Genomic DNA, 21,916 nt, shown 5'->3' with positions numbered 1-21,916 from the left:
TTCTGTACTTGCATGAAGCTCCTAAAGTTAAGTAAGTGTGAATGTCTGTCAAGTACAGTCCTTGCAAGAGACAATATAAACTTTATTTATTTTGAGTAAAGGCTAATTAATAGCTAATTAGTATAATGGAAGTAATATAAAGCAGATGCAGAGAAGACCTTGTGGAAAATTATTATGAATTAGATAATATGTGATTTGGCCAACACAAGCTTGCAGAGAAGAATTAAAGTAGTGGCCATGTGGAAGGACAATCAGTGTCTGTCTATCCCCTACACTTAGGGAGTAATTTAATCAGGTTTGTTGGTGCTTCAAGCTGTTCAGTTTTCACAAGTAGGTAATTTCGGCTCTGATCTGAACATTCCTACATAGGCAAGGCTTTGTGTACAAAACAGTCATTTATTGAGGAGTTCAATCTTTTTAATACAGCATGGGAAATAAAGAGGCAGAAAAATAAAATGCAGACATGACCTGATTTAGTGGTACTATGGGAGAACTCCTTTTGATTTCATATGTAAATACCCATGGGGTTTGTCTGGCCTTATTTCACTGGTCGATTTTCTCCATTTCAGCCAACTTTTGCCTATTTTTCTACTTGGGCAGTGCAGCATTCCATAGGTGTGTAAGGCAGTATTATTGACAGAAGTAGGCTCACTATTCAATAATATTTCTCGTCATAGATGAATTGTCCATTCTGAAATGCCTGATGCTGTTATTGAATATATTATTTTCTTATGCATTTCTGATTACCTCCTTCAGCAACAAAGATGTCTGGAAAAGTATATGGAATTATTTTACATGTGGAAAATACGTGTTGCTGTTGTAGTGAGTTCTAGGCAACCTTATAACTTTAAAACATAAGCATACATGTTTTGTCTTATATGATTAACTCATTAGGTTTCCAATTTTCATAGAAAGATGTAAGGGATATCTTGACTCCTGTACATGTTGAAGCAAGTTATCTTCTGGGGCATCATATTCTACAGAAAAGAAATGCTGATGAATTTTCACCACTTCAACCTGTTCTTCAACGCAGGAAAGAAAAGGATGTTATAAAAAGCAAGGTTAGTGTATGAGTTCTCTTTTTTCCAATGCAGTGAGTAAATATTCATGTTTTAATTTTCAGTTAAAAAAAGCTTCACTTATTCACAGTGTGTGAATCAGTGCTATGGATTGTGAAGGAATGCATTTTCCAGATCAACACCTAGTGCCTTGATATTAATTAGTAAGCCAGAATGCTAAAAAGATGCCTATTTTTTTGCTAAAAAATAATCTTTGCAGAACTTGTATGCAACCTGTATTATGATTTAAAAATAAAAAAGTATGTGCCACCAGCACACATGGTACTATGTGCCTCAGAACACACATGTATGAAATTCACTCTTTGAAATATCCATTCTTTTTCAACTATACAGTACAAATCACTTCCCTACATAAAATTGTACTTTAAATTTATGTCCGTATTAAACACACAAAATTGTGTTGGCATTAATCTTGAAGTGTCTTGAAGTCCTGTGCAGGGCCAGGAGCTGGACTCGATGATCCTGATGAGTCCCTTCCAACTAGCTTATTCAGTGATTCATGTAACAGAGATACAGTTGACCATCAGAACTCCTGAGATATGAAAAAGCTTCTTTTAAATGCCCTGCTTTGACTTCTCATTTTCATTCAAAATTTTGTTTTAGAAACCTCAGAGTTACAGAGAAAGGAGGGTGGTGTTGAATACAGTGACATAAACATGCTCTATAGCATATTGATAACCAAGGCACCTGCAACTCATGGTGTCTCTACTCTCATCAAACAGTCTGATAAGTAAAGGTTGTAGAAAGAAACTCTTGGAAAAGTTAACATGCTGTGTCATAGGAGAGACTGCACAGACATCAGTTCTGTATCTTCTACACCGTTCTGCCCTCTTCATGTACTGCTGTAAAAAACTCTCTGAACAAACACCCACAGGTTTAACCATGAGAGACTGAGTCTGGAAAGCCTCTGCACTGTTATTCTGGATACACAGAATGTGTTTGGAAAATAGTAAATCATAGCCTGATTGCATTGTATCTTAGGAGTAAAAGCTTTTAGACACTTCCTGATACTTAATTATTAGGTGATAGGTTTCTTTCTTTGGAAATGTTGTTACTCACTGTAGGAAGCATAATACACTAAAGTGTCTTTTATTTAATTTGGCTTTTACAGTTTATCTTTGCAAGATTTTGCTCCCAAGAAAATTGTTCGGCTGACTTGAGAGTTTCTGGAAAAGTTGTTTTTCCAAAGTAAGTATAATGTATCTTTTATTTTTTTGGACAAGATTCAGTAAGATTTTATCTAAATTATTTCTTAATCTTTTGTATATAAATAGCAGTAATTTGCAAAAGGAGCCTATGGACTTTCTGAGAAAATACAAGAACTAAAGCTGTGCTTAGTTGAATATTTTTAAATCATAAATCTTCCAGGAAATGTAACAGAAATCTATGTAATTGAAGAACTGTTATTGCATAATTAGAAGATTTTACAGCTCATAAAATACATCTTAACAAAACCATAAATTTGTGTTCTACACTTCATATATAACAGGAGTAAAATAACACTGGACAATGCATACCCAATATGCAGACATAATAACTACTGTAAGATTGACAAGCTATTGGTTATTTCTGCTGCTCTTCCTGGAGATGCTGCACTTGCACTGTACAAGGTCTCAATCAGCAGTATAAAACTGAAGACTAATATTCTTAAGAGCCACTTAATTGTTTTGAGTTGTATTTTATTATCACAACTTTTTTCTTTCTTGACTATTATATTTCAAAGAAAGACATACAGGTAGTTGGTGTGCGAAAAGAGAAATTGTACCTCTGTGAATCTCAGCTACTTAGATATTTTGTATGTGACCTGAATTTTCTTCTGTCATCACTTTTAAAGCTGATTCTACTTAAATCAAAATACTAGTTTGAACAACCTAAAATGGCATCAAAAGATGCTGAGTCACATCATGCAGAGTAATCACACCTGTGTGATCCTGAGCACAAGCTTTTTCATCTTCATAGATTTCAGAGTAAGATGAGTATCCTTCTGCCCACTTTAGTATGTAGCCTGTAGTATGAGTCTTAAGCCCTTTAATTAACTTAGGCTGGATGGTTATTTTATTTAAATATTCATGAACTTTTCAGAAAGAATGATTGTGCAGCATTTTCATTTGTGGCATTAGCAATGCAGTTTTGTGAGTACTTCGAAGATCTAAGAAAGGAAAACAGATTACAACATACCTGCTTGACATTGGGCACCAGTAGCTGACTTGCAGTGTAAATAAATAGTCTAAATATCTTGATAAAGTGTGAAGTATCACCTTAAATTACCTTGTGTCCCTAGAATCTCGATTAAAAACTAGTTAGCTGTGAAGTGTTAATTTATTTTGTCTAGACAGAATACATTTGTTATCCTTGAAGAGCAAAGCAAACACCTTTGGTTTTAAAAGAATGAAATCAAATAGGGGTGGCAATGCAATGCTTTATTTACTGAATAACAAGTCTTCATACATACACTATCATGTTTTGTTTAAATTGCTTAGATTTTGGCCTGCTCTGTAAATTTCTAGTCTGCATCATGCATTTTTTAATGAAGAATGAAATATGATTACCAGGGAAAAGCTCTAGTTCAGCTTTGTTGTAGTCCCAGATGTGCACCTGGTGCTTTTGTGTACTTGTGTGTTAAGCTGGGAGGCATGTTTGTGACAGCATATTGTTAATGAGCTTGGCTGCAACGTGTGTAAGAAGAGTGAGTGGTAGGTATATAAGGAGTAAAACAACATTCAAATTTAACCTAAAGTTGACAAGCTACCAAAATGTTAACATTGTGTTTTTCTTTAATTTGCTTTTGTCTTGGAACCTATCTGCTTATGCAGTGCTTCTGCCTTCTGTTGCTTTTGTAAGTGCCAGCTTCTTTCCCAAAGGTGTTCAGTGACTAATGCTTTGGTTTCAAGCCAGAATATCTGATAAATGTCTATTTCTAGGCACCCTTTCTGCAAGTCTTAATTAAACTTTAATGTCAAGCTGAAGTTTACTTTTAGCCCCTGATAGGGTGTCTGTACTTGTAGCATGATTATAGAACATTACATAGATCATAAGATTGGCACATTCACTATGCCCCTTTTCATATTAACTCAATCCTATATCTTGAGTGCAAAGAGGGAATATTGCAATAATGTCTGAAAATACTGTAGCAATGGTACATTGCTCTTCTGGTCTGTGAAGGGAAGGGCTGCTCTTGTCACAGCAGAAGCACAACTGCACTGATGACAATTTTCTTCCTCTCTCATTATCACTCCAGGCTTTAAGAGGTGCAGGGCTGGAGTTGACCATAGTATAACTGGTATTGTACCTTAGTTACAGAACTGAGTAAAACCTTTCCTTACATCTCCAGCTAAGCTTTGTCAGAGCCAACTGAAATTACCTAAAAGTGCAGTGGAGGAAAAGCTTTGCATACAGGATGTTTCTAGAATTACTTTCCATTTATATTATGATTATTTTTATAGGCCTCATGATATGAAAACATACCTTGGTGTTGGAAGTGTGAAGACTTTACTGTTGAACATTTCTCTGCTTAATGTTGGAGATGATGCATATGAAACTGTCCTCCACATTCAGATCCCTAAAGGTCTTCATTACATTCGAGTTTTAGAATTGGTAAGAAAAAAAAAATCTCTCAAACAGTAATAATCCTTTGATATTTTTATTTTTCAGCCAGGCATTTTTCAAATTATGTTTATGAATTGTTGAGTTTCTTTAGATAATGAACCTACTTCATCAAAAGCTGCCAAAATATCAATTAAGTTCTCAGACTTCTAGCTACCTAAATCAAGTGCAATTTAACCAATACAGGTGACTTATATAATTTCAGTAACAACTAAAATAAAAAGTTATAAAATTAGTTCAGGATGTTACGGCTGTTTTTTGCTGATGATCACGTTTTCACTAATCACAAAGATTTCATTGACTCTGCTTTTTCCCAAATACACAGGCTTATAAGGTGTCATAAATCTAATTGTGCCCTCTTTCTGCCTTTTAAAAATAACTCTTTTCCATGTAGAACCCCCAGATGCACCTTGGTGAGGTTGCCTTTTAACGTGGGTGGGTCTAGGTCTGGTGCAAGTGCCTTAGCTTCAGTGAAAGCAAGCAGCAGATGAAGTAACTGATAGCCAATTTTAGTGTGTGCATGTGATTTGAAATGTCTGTAAAAACCTTTTTTATTTTAATAATTAGTAATTTGTCCTTTATTTTAGGAAGAAAAACAGATACACTGTGCAGTATTAGATAAAGAAATCCATGCAGTGACACTTGAGTGCAGTGTTGGTTATTTATATGTAGACCACAACTCAAAGGTAAGCTATAAATTAAGTTCCTAGCTTTAAAAACATCCTAAATATATTATGAGGATATTCATGTGGGGAAAAAAAAACCCCTTTTTATTCCCAATCTATTATTCATTCCCAACTAACATCTCTTATCATGTTGGTATCTGTACCCCTCTTGCTACTTTTAAAATGAATTGGTTAAACACTGCCTGGAATAATTCATTAAAGGACAACAATGTTTGTATTATGCATCAACTGATTGTGCTTGGCTCCTAGACAAGTGAGCTGACCAATGCCATGCACAAATGTATTAGGTCAATAGAAAGGGAGTAGAAAACACAAAAAGCAAGTATTTTCTTAGTTTGGAATTTTTAGAGCAGGAAATTCTAAATGAATTTAATAAAATACTTGAATTGAAACTATGTCAAGATACACTGTCATTTAATATGAGGAAAATTTTATTTGTTCTACAGCTGGATTATAGTTTTGTCTTGGATGCAAGCTCATTAACCAGAGCAGAGGAGGACCTCAACATCATCATTAATGCTACCTGGTAAAGTCTAATAAAAACTGCTTAATGAAAAATACTACTAGCTTTGGAAAACAGATAACTGGAAAGGCTTAGCAAAGCACGATTGCAAGAAAGTACATTGGTTGTAAATCTGTAGAGAAAGAGAAATTAACAAAAAAGAGGTGATAAATATTTAAATAATGAGCAGGTTTCTGCCTGTAAAAAGGTGTGGGGGGCTTTAGTGCCTGACATGTTGTTACCAATGAAATACTTTTATTTCAATAAGCTGAAAGGTCTGTTTAGTATTTGTTTACAGAAATAGCACACAGAATATTATGATGCCTTCAATACAGATTTCTCTCTTTGCATTTTTGTAGTAAAAATGAAGATGGGAACATGTTGCTGGATAACATGCTAACTTTACCTATACCTCTAAAATACGAGATTGAGTTAAATACTCATGGGTAAGTCACCTATTGGAATAGCTGCACATCCGTAGAACTGTTGTCTTGTTGCTATCCTAAATTCACAAAGCTTTCGAGCAGAAGTGTGACACAGCTGAAGAATCCTGGGACTGAGATGGCACAGCTGTCCCGGGCTCTGACCCAGACACATGTAAGAGTTTGTTTCCACGATTGTGAGAGGAGACCATTGGTATCTGTGGTGCTTCAAACTTGTCTCTTACCAGACAAATGTTTTTTAAAAAGTGGGATATTTTTAATTGAAAGATGTACTTAATAAGAGCATAGCAGATCTTCAGTTTCCTTGCTTAACATGAACCACATTCTGGGTTTGTTGTGGGGCATCCATGGAGCACAGCTTTGGGTGAGGATTTATGACTTTTTATGATTCTGCATTTTTGAAAAGAGTACAAATGCAGAGAGTTTCTATTCCAAAGGCAGATGATTTCTACTCTGTGTCCACAGATTTACTTAAATGCCAACTTGGGTATTATCTTACAACCAGTCTTACTGGGGGTTGCATGGAGCAGAACGTTATGCTAATGACATATAGCAATTCTGTTTATTAACAATTTCTAAACCATTGTAGGTTTGTGTCACCAACCTCATTTGTTTATGGAGCAGAAGAGAAAGATTCACCAGTAACATGCATGAAGGAAAATATCAACTTCACTTTCCATGTAAGTTTTTCTTTGTAAACCCTGTCATCCTTGTTTTGAAGGTTAATGTTTACTGTACCTAATGAGAGTCTACACAGTTAGGAAGGAAACTTTTAAGAGTACAAAGGCACCATGAGTAACTGCTGTGCATTTGTGATGGGAATCATTAATTGCTGTTAATCCCTCTTAGAACACTTTTTTTGGCCCAGAAAATCTTCCACAGGGTGATCACAGAAAAAATTCTTAACACAAGCAGAATTGAAAGTGGTAGAGCAGTACCGACTTGCCACTTTTTCCTTTCAGAAACACTTTAAAAGGAATTACGTTAAGAAAAAAGAGGAGCTTATAAAAGTATCTATAGCATCAAATTTGTCTCCAGTGGATTAAAAGCAGGAGCTTGGACATAAATCTCTCCTAGTTCCTTTTGCATCTTCTCTTGGCAGGCAGTCTGTACGACCTCAGGTACTCATCACAGATTAGCACTACTTACTCATCAGCTTTGGAGGAGTGAAGGGTTCAGTAAGCCCACAGAATGAAAGAACAAAATGTTAACACTCCTAGCACAATCCACTTCAGTGACAGCGTAACAGTGCAGGTGCCACCCCATTCTGTGAAGTTTTGTGTATTTATAATGTATATTTCTGTTACTTGAAGAGCTACCACTGAAGCTTTAACTGTGTAACCCTCTGCCTCTTCCCCACAAGGTTATCAGTGCAGGACCAAGCATGTCTCCAAATACCAACTTAGAGATAATGATACCAAATGCTTTTCCACCCAGCGACTCCAAATTATTCAACACATTGGATATCAAGGTAAGCAAAAGTTACTTAGTGTATTAGTAGCTCTATGGATTCTGTGAAAAAGAGAAGCAGAACAAAGTCAGCTAGGTTCTAAGTCTATGTTTGGGTTGCTAACTATGGTGAAGCAGAGTCAATAATAACAGGACCATCTTCAGCCCCATGTGTTTCAGAATTCTGGAAATAAAATTTACATTTCCTTTGAGCCTTCCAGAAATCTTCAGTCTGATTTTGATCTGATATTTAAATTCTAATAATGATGTTATATTTATTTCCAGACAACAGCTGGACAATGCTCCTATAATAAATATCCCAGAAACTGTACTGCAGCAGAAGAAAATGGAAACATATTAAAAGATGTTGTCACTTTCTTTTCAAAGCCTACTAAGAGGCATATGGTAAGGTCTGCCTTTTGGCTTCAGTGGGAAATGACTGTATGAATGAGCCTTTATTTAAGATACACTCTTGTCTTTTGAGGTCACCAGAGCCATCTTCCCAGGATGTGTGGTGGGACTTGTGATAAGTTCAGGGTAGTCATAAGTGACTCCAGGGAAAGGGATGAGAACTGAGCTGAGCAAGCTGATTAATGACACAGTGCTGAAGTCAGGGTGGATGACAATCACCTACAAAGAACTGCCACAGGGGTGTGGAATTGAATGAGTGGGCAAACAGAATGGCAGAGGAAATTCAGTAACAAATAGAAAATGATGCATCAGGGGAAAACAGGCTTTATTTTAATTACATTAATTTTACAGATCAAATATTCATTGTCTTTTCCACATCAAAACAGTGCCATCAAATGTAACTAACAGGAGGTAGGTAAAAAAACCCTAAAAGTAGTACTTGTGGTGGAAGTTCTTCCTGAAGGGAATGGATGCTAAAAATAAGGGAGTTCCAAGGAAGACTACAGAAGTTAATGGGACTGAAAGTTAATAAGAATTACAAAATACGCAGAAATCGTTTTTGCCTGGGAAGCCATTCAAAGTATTTGGGAGGCTGGGAGAATGCCATACAGGCCCGGCCTGTTCCAGCTCATCCCTCTGTTCCACTCACAGACCCTGCTGGAGATCAGACACTTGACTACACAGTCCAAACCAGAATTGCTATTTTAGCATTGCATTGCTGAGGGTTTGTCCTCATAGAAAGCTATTTCCTGCACCTTGTGTTTGGTAAAGAAAAATGTTGTTTAATCTTCAATCTTAAAAAAAACCCCAACCAAACAAAAACAACAACCCCCCCCCCCCCCCCATTTTTAAAGAATGTTAATTTGGAACTTTTAAATAAGCACATTACAGGAAGTATCAGCCAATGATTGAGATACAGCCTGCACTAGAATCACCAGAATATCAAAACAGTACTATAGCAGGGTAGTCTTGGATAAAGAATAATGATAAAGCTGTAATAAACATAATCATGTACAGGCTTGTTTGTTCTCTCCAAAGCTGTGTGAAGTGGTGCTAGCTGCCAGTGTACAAATGTAAGGAAAAACCCATTACCCTGTTCTGGATAGCATAGAGTTATTGTCATTTATCATCATTGATAAAAGCTAATTTGAAATAACAGCATAAAAATAACCCCCAAACATATAAGCAAATTATGACACTTGCTCTTTTTCAGTCTCAATTTAATTTTTAAGAAGAATGATGTGTTTTTTGTAACAATTAGGTTGGTTTCTTGTTACTGTACCTTTAGCACTTCGGGAATGACAGTGATGGATGACAACCTCGAGTTACACCCTCAGTTTTCAAGAATAAACATGAATCTTTTTGTTTTAGTCAGTTCCTGATTATCTTTAATACTAAGATTATAAAATGGATAACCTTAAGTTATAATCTTTCTCTCCCTTCTACAGTACTGCATGAAAAATGACAGCCTTTGCTTACAAATACATTGCAAGCTGGGAAACATGGAAAGTGGAAAAGAAGCAACTGTTCAATTGCATCTGGAGGCTACTCCTTTACTTTTAGAAATGGTAACACATGAATTTTTCATACTTGAGGGGAATATTTCAAAGCATATTTGCAGTATTCCCTGCATATAAATTCTAGGTATTAGTATTTGTTTTCTAACAGTGAAACATGGTTCAAACATGATTAAATCTAAATCTTTTCGGTTTTAACCTATTTTATGTTTCCAATGCTAAGGCTCGAGGTGGTGTATGAAAAATGAAAATATGTATTATAGTTTATCACTTTATATTTATGGCATGTATTGCTTTGCCTATTCTGGCTGGGTTATTATGTAGGATGGGGATTTAATTTCAACTCGTAATTGTACTTTTCTAAGAAAAGCAGCGTGGATGTGGACTTAGGTAAAATCCAGCCTGGCTGCATTCCAGCTCCTCTACTAATTTGTTTTGTGATCAGAAAAAGGCACCGTTGTGTGTTTGTGTGAGCTTCTGTTACATGAGCAGCTGTGTTACCAGTTTTGCTGGGCAGGAATAAATGTGTTAAAGTGATTTTTTTAAAACATAGAATTTTTATTTTTTTTTAATCAGGATGATGCATCAGTATTGAAGTTTGAAGTAAGAGCGACAGCCTGGCCAGAAAAAAATGCAAAAGTTATTGAACTACATAAGGACAAGCAAGTTGCATATGTAAGAGTTCTCCTGTGAATTTGTGATAAACATGTTAAAGTAGAAAAACCAACTGCAATTAAAATTGTAGCATTCTATACATACCTATACACAGGCAATGAATATAGTGTTAATTACTTGACAATTTAACACATTTTCCTAGGGTTTTTTAGTATCTTTTAGGGAAAAGAAACCTGACAGTTAGCACTAAGATTATTTTTTGTTTTTCAGGTCTATTTGGAAGGAGTGCACCACCAAAAGCCAAAATACCATGTTACTGTGCTGATTATTGCCCTGGGCTTAATAGTTGGTGTTACCTTGTTTTTGATTCTTTCATTTGTATTATGGAAGGTAGGTTTTCAGTATTTCTTGGTTGCTCTCAAGTCAGGAATTCATACTGTAGGAGGATTTTTGGATCTGCGTTAAAGCAGGATAAAGAATAAATAACATTATGATCTGTCCTTTCTAAAGAAAGATAATTCCTCTTGTAACTTGGGGTTTTTCAAAAGTACTTTTTTTTATTTTATCTTCTGTATATTCTACATTTTCTGTTATTCAACACCACAAATCCCTTTACAATGTTTTATATGGCATCTCATGTTTGCTAGTGATTTATGTAATTGAATGACACCAAATGGATCATTTTTGTGGGACAGTGCTCCATGTTTAATGTCACTTAACACATGATGAGTGACAGTTTAAAACAAGTTTTCATATCAGAATTAAATATTTAAGATTTCAAATTGCAACATAAATACTAAAAAAATTGTGTGCGTAAGTAAAAGAGAAAACTTACAAGTATGCGGCTCCTCTGACAAGTAATTAAGAGATTTTTAAAATATCTTTACCTACATGGAGACTCTCTCCATCCATCATTTTTACATGGACATGTAGACATGAAACAAATTTAACAGTAATGTTTTATTACCATTCTGCATTTTTAAAAATACTGGATCGTGTGGACTGTTAAAGTTCACAAGCCCAAGTCTTTATTCCATGCAGGAGAGTGTTAGCCTCCCAAAAACAAGAAAAGAAAAAGTAAACCTACTTTTTTGATTGATGAGTAACACTTGATTACTTGGTATGACGAAGCACTGACAAATACCATACTTCATAAATGCCATCTATATTCCTTTGTATTTTAATTAATCTTTTATGGCTTAGATTTGATAACAAGTATTTGCTGACAACAGATTCCAAATTATGTATTTCAGATTGGCTTTTTCAAAAGGAAATACAAACCAGTCCCTCAAGACATGAACACAAGAAACAGCTGGAGTTTTACAAGTGGGAACAAAGATGACTAAGATGGCAAATAAACATTTGATTTTAAAATGAAGAAATTAAAATTCAGGTTAATTCACAGGAGGAACATCAGCAACAAGAAAACTAGGCCTTGAGTTTACTTGCTCTTACAAAACATGCTTTATTTCCTTGAACTGTATGGAGGATACACCTTAGAGTACTGTTGTTCTAATATGAAAATGGTAAACCAGTTTGTTCTGAAGTCTCACAGTAATATCTGAAATGCCATTTATATACATATATATACATATCTGGTTCCAAGCAGACAGAAGAACACTAAAGATAAAGAGAAGAATAATTACTTACGAAAAAGGCTTTCGAGAAAGTAGTAATTTTTGGCCAATCCAGGAAAGTAAGATCTCAACCACATCAGCATGAGTTATTCTCCTAATTTTAAAGTTTCAATAATAATTTGATTGGGCATTCAAGAAGAAATGCCCTCTCATCTTGCTTTGGCAGTTTAACAAGGGTTAATTAGCTTAAACCAATAGAACTCATGGACACAGAAAACAGCTCTGAGAAGCTTTGGGCTTCTGCAGGGAACCTCATAAGCTTTGGCTTCACAGGCACAGCCACAGCACTGAAGAGACTTAGACACCCAGCAAGCCAGAACCAGGAAGGCCAAAGGTGGATTCAGAGCAGGAAATTCTGTGGTGTAGCCTGGAGCTGCAGCTGTAGAAAGATGAAAGTATTAGAGATCATAACTTGCAGCCACTTTTAACATGGTACTTGCAAGCATGACAGAATTGTTCCATCCTTTCCACAGATAGTGCTGCCTTAAGGTTTTGGACTCCTTCAATGAATTATTTCTATGTGGGTTTTTTTTTTTTAAAGCAAGTATTTATTTTTATTTATTTGAAGATTTTTCTATAGTACTTATAATAGTATTTAGTGCTGGCATTCTTCTAGAACCTGAACAAAAAAGGGAAAGTCTTCACCTGACACAACAGACAGAGATACCCAAAAGCCTCCAACTGCCAACTGTAATGGGCCAAATTTTATCTTTAGATGTGCCACCCTTTGTCTGAAAGTATTTCATAAGGAAGTCACTTGGAGAGCCAGCTCAGGTTCTTGGGAAGTTGTCAGATAAATTCCATCCAAACAGGCACCCTCAGCAGCCACTCGGCAGAAAGGCAAGTTCTGTTCACTTGACTGAACAGAAACGTGGATCAAACCACTGCTCTGCTGCTCCAGGAAGTTTCTTCAGCTAGCTAAGTTTGCACTGCCACCTAGCTTTGGTGAAACAGCACAAGCCAGGGGAGAAAAACCTTCCTTTGCTCCCCAGAACAGCTGGAGAATGCACAACTTCTTCAATAACTCTTCAATAACTGAATTTATTGCACCAAAGGAGAGAGTGTGGCCTTGGATGTCTTTCTGAACAGCACAGAGAGAGGAATGTCATCTGTGCATATGTTTTGGAGCTGCACCATCCCATGGGAATTAGCCTGAAACTCAAACCCACAGCGTGCCTTCAGTGAGCACTTCTGCTAATAGAGTGCTTGGTGCCATAAAAGCCATGTTGCCCACAGATTCCAAAGGTATTTGGGACCATTTTGTAATTTCCTTTCACTTCATTTGAGGCCAAAGATGTGGATCACGCCAAAGTATGTTTTCCTCTAATATCTACAGTACAAGGACAAATGAATGTGCATATATTTTTTTAAAGAGTCAAAATCAAGTATGTCAAGAATGAAATACTTTTCCTGCAAGTCTATGAAAATGTGCAAAAAAATGCTTATCTTCCACATGGCTTTAGTGAATTTTTGCACTTTAACCAAAAAAACCTTTGAACAGAAATTAGTTCAACATGGCAGCATACTGTGAAAAATATACCTCAGATACTGGACGAAGCATTAATGTTCTTTTGAGTACAAACAATGCATGGAAGTGAAACCAAAGCATTTTATTTATCTTTGAAATAGTTTACGTAAGTCAGTACATGTGATAATGATGCCTTGGAAATTGTACACTTTCTATTCAGATTTGATTGTTAACTTGTAAATGTTGGCTGTCTGTTCTTAGGATATGAAGGAAAATTATGAAGCTTTTATAAACCAGGTTGACTAAAAATGAATGTACAGTGTCCTGATGGTGGCAAAATTATGAAGTATTACTCGACTGCATTTTATTTTAAAAAACCCAAACCAGTTAAATACATCAATGCTGTTTGTTCTAAAAGTTCAATTGTTTTGTTAAATTTCATTTATTAAATAACAGTTAAATCTACTAACTGTTGCTGGAATGCCTTTTTAGACAACTTTAAGAAGTTTAGTTTGAATTGCCTTAAGATTTTAAAAATACGTGATGGGATACAGGATCAGTTTTAACTGGAGAATACTCACGGTGACTTGGACAACAGGGAACAGCTTGGGGTTAGGAGCCAAACATCATCTGCAGTTCTTTAGGTGCAGCACTTTGTCTTGTGTATTTACCACAGGTAAGAATTTTTCACAAGAAATATTTAAAATCATAGTAGCTAAAGATCTCCTATAAAGACTCAGGCCCTTGATTTAGCAACATCATACAAGGACTGGATTTCACACTACACTCGACTGCTTCCTGAAGAAAGCACCTAAAACAACTTGTTCTTGCCACAACACAATGCAGCTTTCACTATTTGTGCACTGCCTTCTGAACAAGTCCTAGGTGGGTAACCAGGAAAACATTTGTTATCTGTGGTCCTGCAGATGGAAAAGCATGGTCTGCTACTTTTCAGCTCAAAGAATATAGTCTTAATTTGCTTCCTCTGAAATAATTGTATTCAATATTAAGTAAATTAGGAAAAAAAACAAACACTCCAAATTTATGCCAATAAGGAAATTATAAAAATTTAAGTCAGCTCTAAGTTATTTATCATAACTTTATTCTCAGCAAGAACAAAAACTATGCTGAATAACATTTCAGTTCTAGAATAGAGAAAAATATCAATTTTGTACAAAGATGAGTTTTTAAAATACATTTCAACAAAGGAAAGCCATATAGAACATCAGCATATTCTTTTATATTATTTGACTAGAAACATTTTGAGAGCAAATACATTAAGGCAACATTAAAAATCGTAACTAGAAATAGAAGTACTTGATTAAAAAAATAAATGCATACATTTTTATTTTGCCACCACTCTTCAGCTAGAGCTAGTGAGTAGAGGTATGGGTCTTCCCTGTGCTGAACTGAGTTACCTGACAACGTGGAGAGCAACAGCAGACTTAGAAGTACCCCATTCTAAAAAAATCTAGAATAACTTCAGTGGAAAAAAAAAATTGTTTATTCTGCTGGACACTTCTCAAATCCCAAATTTTAAGAGACTAATATAATCAATTTTCATTTTTCCTTGTTGAAGTCTAATAGCTTCTATACAGTTAAATACAACCTGATATGATATGATAAAAATATATAATCTACTAAGAATTTAAACCCAGAAATACTACAACCATCCCAATTAAGCTTCTGCTACAACTGACATTAGTACAAGTCCAGCACCCTGGAAAGCTGTGCATGGAGGTGAGAACAGGATTCTTTATTACAGAACTTCCAGTGTGTTCGTTCTATATGCAGTTGCACGTTGCTTGGGAGCTCTCCAGCTCATCAGTGTTCACTCCATAGAGATCAATAAGTTGAGGATGCACCCTGTGAAAGAAGGAAGTCCAACTTTATAAATCAAACTTCATCAACTCTTGCAGTGAGTGTGCTGCTTTTTGAGGTTGTGGGGGGAGAACAAATATGTAGGAGCTTTTATATGGAAATTAATCAGGGTGAGTTATATTTTGACAATTTGGTAGGATCATCTTTAAAAGTATATATTATATATATCCTACAAGATGATCTACCTTTTATTTTACATACCAGACTTTGAGCTGTGTGCCTTCAACTAATCCTGTGTGCACTGCAGAAAAATGAGCCACTGCCCACTTAATTCCGCTGATAATCCTCCCATTTCCTATGTCTTTGTAGTCTCGTTCTTAGATGCTGGATACAGAGATACAGAGACTATCCTCAAGCAGCATTAAGTTTTCCAGAATTGAAGAGCTACTTGTTTTTCTTAACCTTACACATGCTGCTTTCCAAGGAAGAATCCTTGTCCCAAAAGGAGCTCCTCGTGGGAGACACAGTAACTATATCTGTTCTCCAAGAAACAGGTTAAGCAGCAGGAAAGAAGAAACAAGTAATAAAGCAACATGAAAGAAGAGAACTGGAGTGGAAGCTGATGAAGCACCAGGATGGAAAGGCCACGTGGGTTATAGGAAACCTTTCCAAAGGTGAAAACAAGGCAACCAGGCAGAGGCCCAGATGATGGCAGAAGGGCCAGACCCTGCAGTGCACAGCAGTTCTATTGTAGGAGCATTTAAAACACCTAACTTTGGTGCCATCTGTGCTATACAGAGATGTAACACATCTAAGATTGCAGCACCAATCTGTTATGGGTATCTGGTCCCTAAATGGGATATTTAACCGTACCGAACATGAACTTCTGATGCTTCTTTCATTAAGTCTCCATCTATATTCCAAGGGTAATTTCCTTCTGCAGAGGCAGCACTCAGACACATATTTTCTTTGGCATCAGGTCCACTTTTAAGCCTTGGTTGTACTTTGACTTCTTGAACTGTGTAGGTCTCAACAAAGGGAAAATTGAACTAAACCAAACACAGATAGATATTAAATGAAGATTAAGGACAGAGGTGGTAGCTTAGAATAAAATGGGTTACTTGAAATTTAAAAGCTGGCTTTTTTTTTTGTCATAAGTGGGAACATTTAACTCAAGCTTTGACCACATAAGCCATTATATATTCCAGCCAGCATTTACATATTAATGTTGTGTTTTTTTCCTAAATAGTGCCTCAGAAAAAAGGGTAGTGTTCCCTTTGTATTCCCATATTGGACTCCATCGATCTGCAGGTAAGGTGGTATATTTTGCACATACGGAATACTTCCAGAATATGTGAATGTCTGAGCAGACTTTTTCATGTGCTCTGTTCATCATTACCAGTAATCTTGTCCTAAACCAGGCTAGTTAGAACTCTTGTAAATGGTTGTCTTAAGCTTAGAGGGCCCACATCTCCTTGTCTGACTTACAATACAAAGGCAGAGAGAAAAGCAAGGCCTGACTCAAAAAGCATAACTGGAAAGTTTAAACTATTTCCTAAATTCAGCCACTAGTTCTGTCAGCTGGAATTGTCACCCATCTCTCCCCCCAACTCTCTCACTGTAGGTGAATTCAAACCCAAACTTTCCTGTTAAAGTGATTTCACAAAATCACAGAACATTGGAAAGAGCACCAGTGTGCCTGGGCCGTGCAGTGGGTCTTTAGGCAGCAGTAAGATCTGTTTGAATGCTTGCTTTTTCTCTTCCAAGACAGAATAATGACTACAATTTCAAAAGGCAGTTCTGCAAACCTTCCTAACAGGATGGAATGCATACCTGCTAAAAATCAGTGCTCACAACCCACTGGTACCAGCATGGCATGCAGTGACCTGCAGAAATTACCAACTTTACCAATTTGTGACAGAGTTGCATGATGCCCCCCAGGCTCTAAATTCTTGATCTCTGTACTATACAAAATTCAGACACACAATGCATTTCCTTATTGTGGTGAAAGGGCTTTACACCCATAAAACTATGGTACAACACAAACACAATTTAAACCACAACAGATGGACTGAAATAGGCTAATCTGTATTAGTCTAGTGATTTAAAAAAAGAAAAAAAAATCAGATAAAAAGGGGCTAATGTATTCTGACAGGAAGCTAAGTCTCCTTATGAGGATGCTAACATTAACTCTTGCAGCTTGTCTACTTTCACGATTAACTGTTCTTTTTATAATCACTAGAAAGAAATTAACACTACCTGATTCTTCACACTGGTGTATCTTTTCAGATGCTTTATAAACTCTGCTCGAGAAGTATTTTGTACAACAATAAGAGCCATGCTTCCATTATTCAACCTGAAAAGCAGACCAAAAACATAATTCATTAATTTGCAAGTATAACAGGCTCTTCAATAGCCTAGATTAGAAAGAAAATTTTAAAAAGCCTGCAAGAGTAAATTAATAGAATAGTCTCAATGGGTTTTCAAATCAACTTGCTGACTCTCACCCCACAGATCAATATAAACTATGCACTGAAGTTATTTAGCATTGATATATTTATAACATACACTGTAATAATAAATTGTTGTCCCTTATCAATATACATAATTTCTTGAACACAATATGTACAACCTAAGAAAACCTTGCTTTTCTACTTAACAGATTGTTTTAAAACATTTGGGATCACAAATTTCTGTTTTTACTTTTCTCTGCAGCAAAGTGTAACAATTACCATAAATGCTGTGAGGCAGAGCTGTACCAACACTGCCATGGTGCACCATGGCATCCCCAGCACAGAGCCAGTGCAGATGGGCTCACCCACCCATGCTGCCCCAACAAAGAGTGCCATCTTCAGCTGTGCCACCATACACACCCTCTTAGCAGTTCTACAGTTCTATTTTGTACGAGATACAACAGCCATGTACTAGGGATTAAACAAGAAGAGCCCGTACAGTGCAGATGCTCAGTGGTTCTCAGTATTCAGTCACCCTGGTATTTGGCATCTTTGAGAACTGGGGTCAGACAATGAGCCAGTGTCCATTCACACATTCCTTAGTGGAATGTACCTAGACACAGAAGCTAACAATCAGAATATCCATGCAACCATGCCTAAGTCCCATCTGAGTTACAGAGACAAATCAGTGTTCAAGAATATCTGACGAACATGGCAGTCCCTGCTGAGCCTGCCTTCTGGATAGAGATGATGAGAGATTCCTATCTTCTGCATATATGTGCATACACATATTTATTTATTTATTCAGCATGTATGTTTGGAATATATCTTAAGAGTGTTTAAAAACATGTCTTCCAGCCTAGCAGCACCGGTAGTGATAGTTCAGATGGCTACTGAACAACTGCATCAGGAATGTTCTCAGACTGTGATAATAGCATTACCTGGGAGGGTAATTGTTACATAAACATTAGACAAGTGACCTGGCACAGCACTGCTTTGCTGATTCAGAAAAGAATGATGGTGACATTTAAAAAGTTGCCTCCTTATGATATTTGTTTCAATAAAAGGGCACAGGAGACTACTGGGTATTCAGCACTAAGGCCTTTCATCTTCAGAAATGACAAAAAGTTCTCATTAATTCTCTAGAATGCCCTATCTGCAGCAAAGCCCCATCTGAAGTGAACCTATGCTGTGAAAACCACATCCCACAGGGCTCACACAGCACAGACAGTTACATGTATCTGGACATGTTTCTGCAAATTCAGACCAGCGTAACTGGCATTAGAGGCAGTTAAAGCCTTCATCCCCCTTCAAATGCCTTCACACGGCAGAAACCTCTTGGGGAAAACGCGAGAAGAAAACTAGATGAGTTCTTGAGTCTCTAACAGTCAGTGCAACATTTCTGTTTCTCACCCTGAAAAGGATTACAGTCAATATGCTATTCACTATGACAAATGAAGCTCCTGTCTGAGGAGTCTACCATTCCTACTCTGCTAGCTGACTGCACTTGGAAATTATCTTTAAAAAGAGATGAAAGAACAAAGGGTGCTCTTATACATAAAAAAAGTAGGGAAACCCACTGAGCAGCTACACTGGGAGGGAAACTGGCTCATTCAAACCTTCAATAATTGCACGGAGTTGTCATAAAATTCTCTGTCACTGAGAAATGGGGCAGAACAGATGGAAAGAGAAAGCAAAACTAAAATTCTCATCAGAATTTTCCAAGTGGCTGATACATAAAAACCCTAAATGCAGAAGAAGTTCCTAAGAGGGCACAGCATCAGAGCACTATCTTGAGGAGTATGAGATTAGCAGGACCCTGGTAGCAAAGAAAACTTCATTGAGTTTAATAATGGATAATTTGGTTCTACATTGTTTCGAAGAAGTCAAATTCTACTACATAAACCAGTAATTTTGAAGAAAAATACCTCATCAATTGTTCTCTAATTTCACCTCGTGACAATCTAATGAAACAACACTCATTCCATAAACTTTCCAGTGTTCAGGGGCTTTTTGGTGCACACTCATGCACACACACAAGTCTCTGCATTCTTTTTCGAGGGAGCCTGTTGTATTTTGGGTACAACTACAAAGTTTGTGCTTGCTATTCTGCTTAATTGCCAGCTGGATACAAGTACAAATATTTATCACCTAATAACAGCTCTGGTCACCACAAAGCAGGCTCTCAACAAGGAGCTAAAGGCAAAATGAGTCAATGTCAACAACCAGGTTACATACTCCTTTGTGTCCCCAAACCTGCATGTAGAAACTGCATTTCTCAAGTTCACGGGAAACAAAACAAAAAAAAAAAATTAGGAGAAAAAGCCAAGTGTGAATTTTAATCCTTAGTAACTTAAGAAAGACTCATATTTCATTTTTGCTGGCTGTAGAGCAGAAGACAAGGGTCACTTTTATATTTGAAAAAAATTAAAATAAAATCCAAGGGTGAAGTTTCCCCATAAAGCCAAATCCTATGACAGATGACTGCTCGATGACTACTACTTAAGTCAGACTTGCCAACTAATTTAATCACAGCAATTATCCACTCATAATTCTAGTTAGACTGCTTGACCTTATTTGCCTGATCCAAAAACTGATTACAATTCCTGGGATTATCGAGTCTGCTGCAGTCCATGCTCCCTCCCCCACTGCAGAGGGACTAGACTACCTAAACATAGGCTCATATTCTCGGAAAAGCCAAGGTCTTAAGGTAAGATGTCAGAATTTATAGACATGACTAATTCTCTAAACCCATACTGACCTCGTATTAGGTGCCAAGCCTCTTGGTGCCATTGAACACAGACAAGGGATTGCCATAATGCTCACATTCAGGAAGTGACCCTGAATTTTCTGCCATTGATCCTTGCTACCTAAATATAACAGAGTAATTCTATATTAACTCCAGTTAATCAGACACAGTTCGTTTCGAAAAACCCTAAAAGCAGAAACTCACCTTTTCTAATTCTCTCTTTCTTCTTTCTAAAAGGGTGGAAACACATAGGTAAAATAATTGAAGTCATTTTTGCGCATTTAAGCAACACATACTTTAGAAAAAGAGTAACATATTAGTGGAATTGAACAAATCAGTAATAGGGAGTGGAAGACCACCTTGTAACAAAATCCTCTGTAGTCTGCAGGGAACACTATAAAATGTGTACAAGTTTACAGTTGTCAAAATAATTTTTTAAAAATTATATCACCTGTTGATTAAATTAGAACAAAGTAAAGAATCTGTACAATTTTATCTTCAAATCCACACTTTTGTAGCTTTGGAATTGCTTGATTTGGTTTTACTTACCCATCCTTCTCATGAGAGTCTTCCTGTGGAATTTGTAGAGGTAGAAATGATAATTCGCATTCCTCTGGCCTAGAAAAGCATTGATATTTACTATGATGTAAACCAATATTCTGACTGTCAGACAGACTTTTATCGAAGTTAAGATGATTTTAAAGAGATTCTGAATGTACAGAACTGATCTCCTCTTTAACTTGTAAGACGGATATGCATCACATCTGAGTTAAATCTGTCAGCAGTTAAGATAGCTGAACCACTGCTGTCTGTATTTTTACCACATTAATTATTGCACTTTCCTCAAGAAAATGAGAGATACTAGAAAAGCATAACATCTCATGGCATACTTGAGATCTGCCAGTGTTTTGAGGAAAGCAAAATCCTTCCTCTGACTGGAGGGCATCCAGCGGTGTTTCTCAGCCAGAGCCAAAGTCCTCGCCCCAAACCCAAACATGGCTGAGAACCCAAAGCGCAGCAGCCTGCTGGGAGTGCTGAAAGTACACACATCTACTGCTTGAATGTGCCCTGAAATTTCAGAGAGAGAGGAGAGAAAAAATTGAAACAACATCTATATTTCAAATGACACACAACTATTTGTTTTTCATCTACTTTAGCAGGGGGAAAAACCCTCCAGACTCAAAACCGGAATCAATCCAGGTAAAATTAATACTCTATCAAAGTAGTCATTTCAGATGCTTGAAAATGTTGAAGTTATGGTAAAAAAAATCAGCTACTTCATAAGGCTGCAAAGGGTCTGACTCTTAATTCTGTGCTCATTTTCAAAAACTAGTATCAAAGAAAATGTAATATTGCTAATATTTGCATAAATCTCTGCAACCATTTTATCAAATATATGTAATGACTGAACATTGTACTGGAGGAGATATGGGAACTCTTACATATAGGTTTGAAATGTATTCATGTTTAACAGCTATGAAAT

The 21,916-nt window shown here is 36.5% G+C and overlaps 2 protein-coding genes across 3 annotated transcripts in view; one reads left to right on the top strand and one right to left on the bottom strand.

Annotated features, from left to right (window-relative positions):
* ITGA4 (integrin subunit alpha 4) overlaps positions 1 to 13,875 on the top strand; it is a 34,535-nt gene extending 20,660 nt beyond the window's left edge. The window contains exons 16-28 of the mRNA XM_085066317.1: positions 912 to 1,061; positions 2,191 to 2,267; positions 4,523 to 4,673; positions 5,270 to 5,368; positions 5,815 to 5,894; positions 6,230 to 6,316; positions 6,903 to 6,993; positions 7,677 to 7,784; positions 8,048 to 8,167; positions 9,622 to 9,741; positions 10,267 to 10,365; positions 10,576 to 10,695; positions 11,559 to 13,875. Coding sequence (XP_084922443.1) covers positions 912 to 1,061; positions 2,191 to 2,267; positions 4,523 to 4,673; positions 5,270 to 5,368; positions 5,815 to 5,894; positions 6,230 to 6,316; positions 6,903 to 6,993; positions 7,677 to 7,784; positions 8,048 to 8,167; positions 9,622 to 9,741; positions 10,267 to 10,365; positions 10,576 to 10,695; positions 11,559 to 11,651 — 1,395 coding nt within the window. The 3' untranslated portion in view covers positions 11,652 to 13,875. The remainder of the gene's footprint in view (positions 1 to 911; positions 1,062 to 2,190; positions 2,268 to 4,522; positions 4,674 to 5,269; positions 5,369 to 5,814; positions 5,895 to 6,229; positions 6,317 to 6,902; positions 6,994 to 7,676; positions 7,785 to 8,047; positions 8,168 to 9,621; positions 9,742 to 10,266; positions 10,366 to 10,575; positions 10,696 to 11,558) is intronic.
* The window catches only part of CERKL (CERK like autophagy regulator), a 52,525-nt gene continuing 43,076 nt past the window's right edge, over positions 12,468 to 21,916 (bottom strand). For both annotated transcript variants that reach the window (XM_085066318.1, XM_085066319.1), the window contains 7 exons: positions 21,324 to 21,501; positions 20,983 to 21,051; positions 20,638 to 20,663; positions 20,446 to 20,554; positions 17,491 to 17,587; positions 16,105 to 16,280; positions 12,468 to 15,276 (listed from right to left, as the gene is read on the bottom strand). In XM_085066318.1, coding sequence (XP_084922444.1) covers positions 15,195 to 15,276; positions 16,105 to 16,280; positions 17,491 to 17,587; positions 20,446 to 20,554; positions 20,638 to 20,663; positions 20,983 to 21,051; positions 21,324 to 21,501 — 737 coding nt within the window. In that variant the 3' untranslated portion in view covers positions 12,468 to 15,194. The remainder of the gene's footprint in view (positions 15,277 to 16,104; positions 16,281 to 17,490; positions 17,588 to 20,445; positions 20,555 to 20,637; positions 20,664 to 20,982; positions 21,052 to 21,323; positions 21,502 to 21,916) is intronic.

Source organism: Lichenostomus cassidix, chromosome 7, assembly GCF_008360975.1.
Source record: "Lichenostomus cassidix isolate B80296 chromosome 7, HeHo_3.0, whole genome shotgun sequence".
NCBI classification, from domain to species: Eukaryota; Metazoa; Chordata; class Aves; order Passeriformes; family Meliphagidae; genus Lichenostomus; species Lichenostomus cassidix.
Note: the sequence above shows the minus strand (reverse complement) of the source record. Positions and strands in the feature narration are given on the sequence as shown.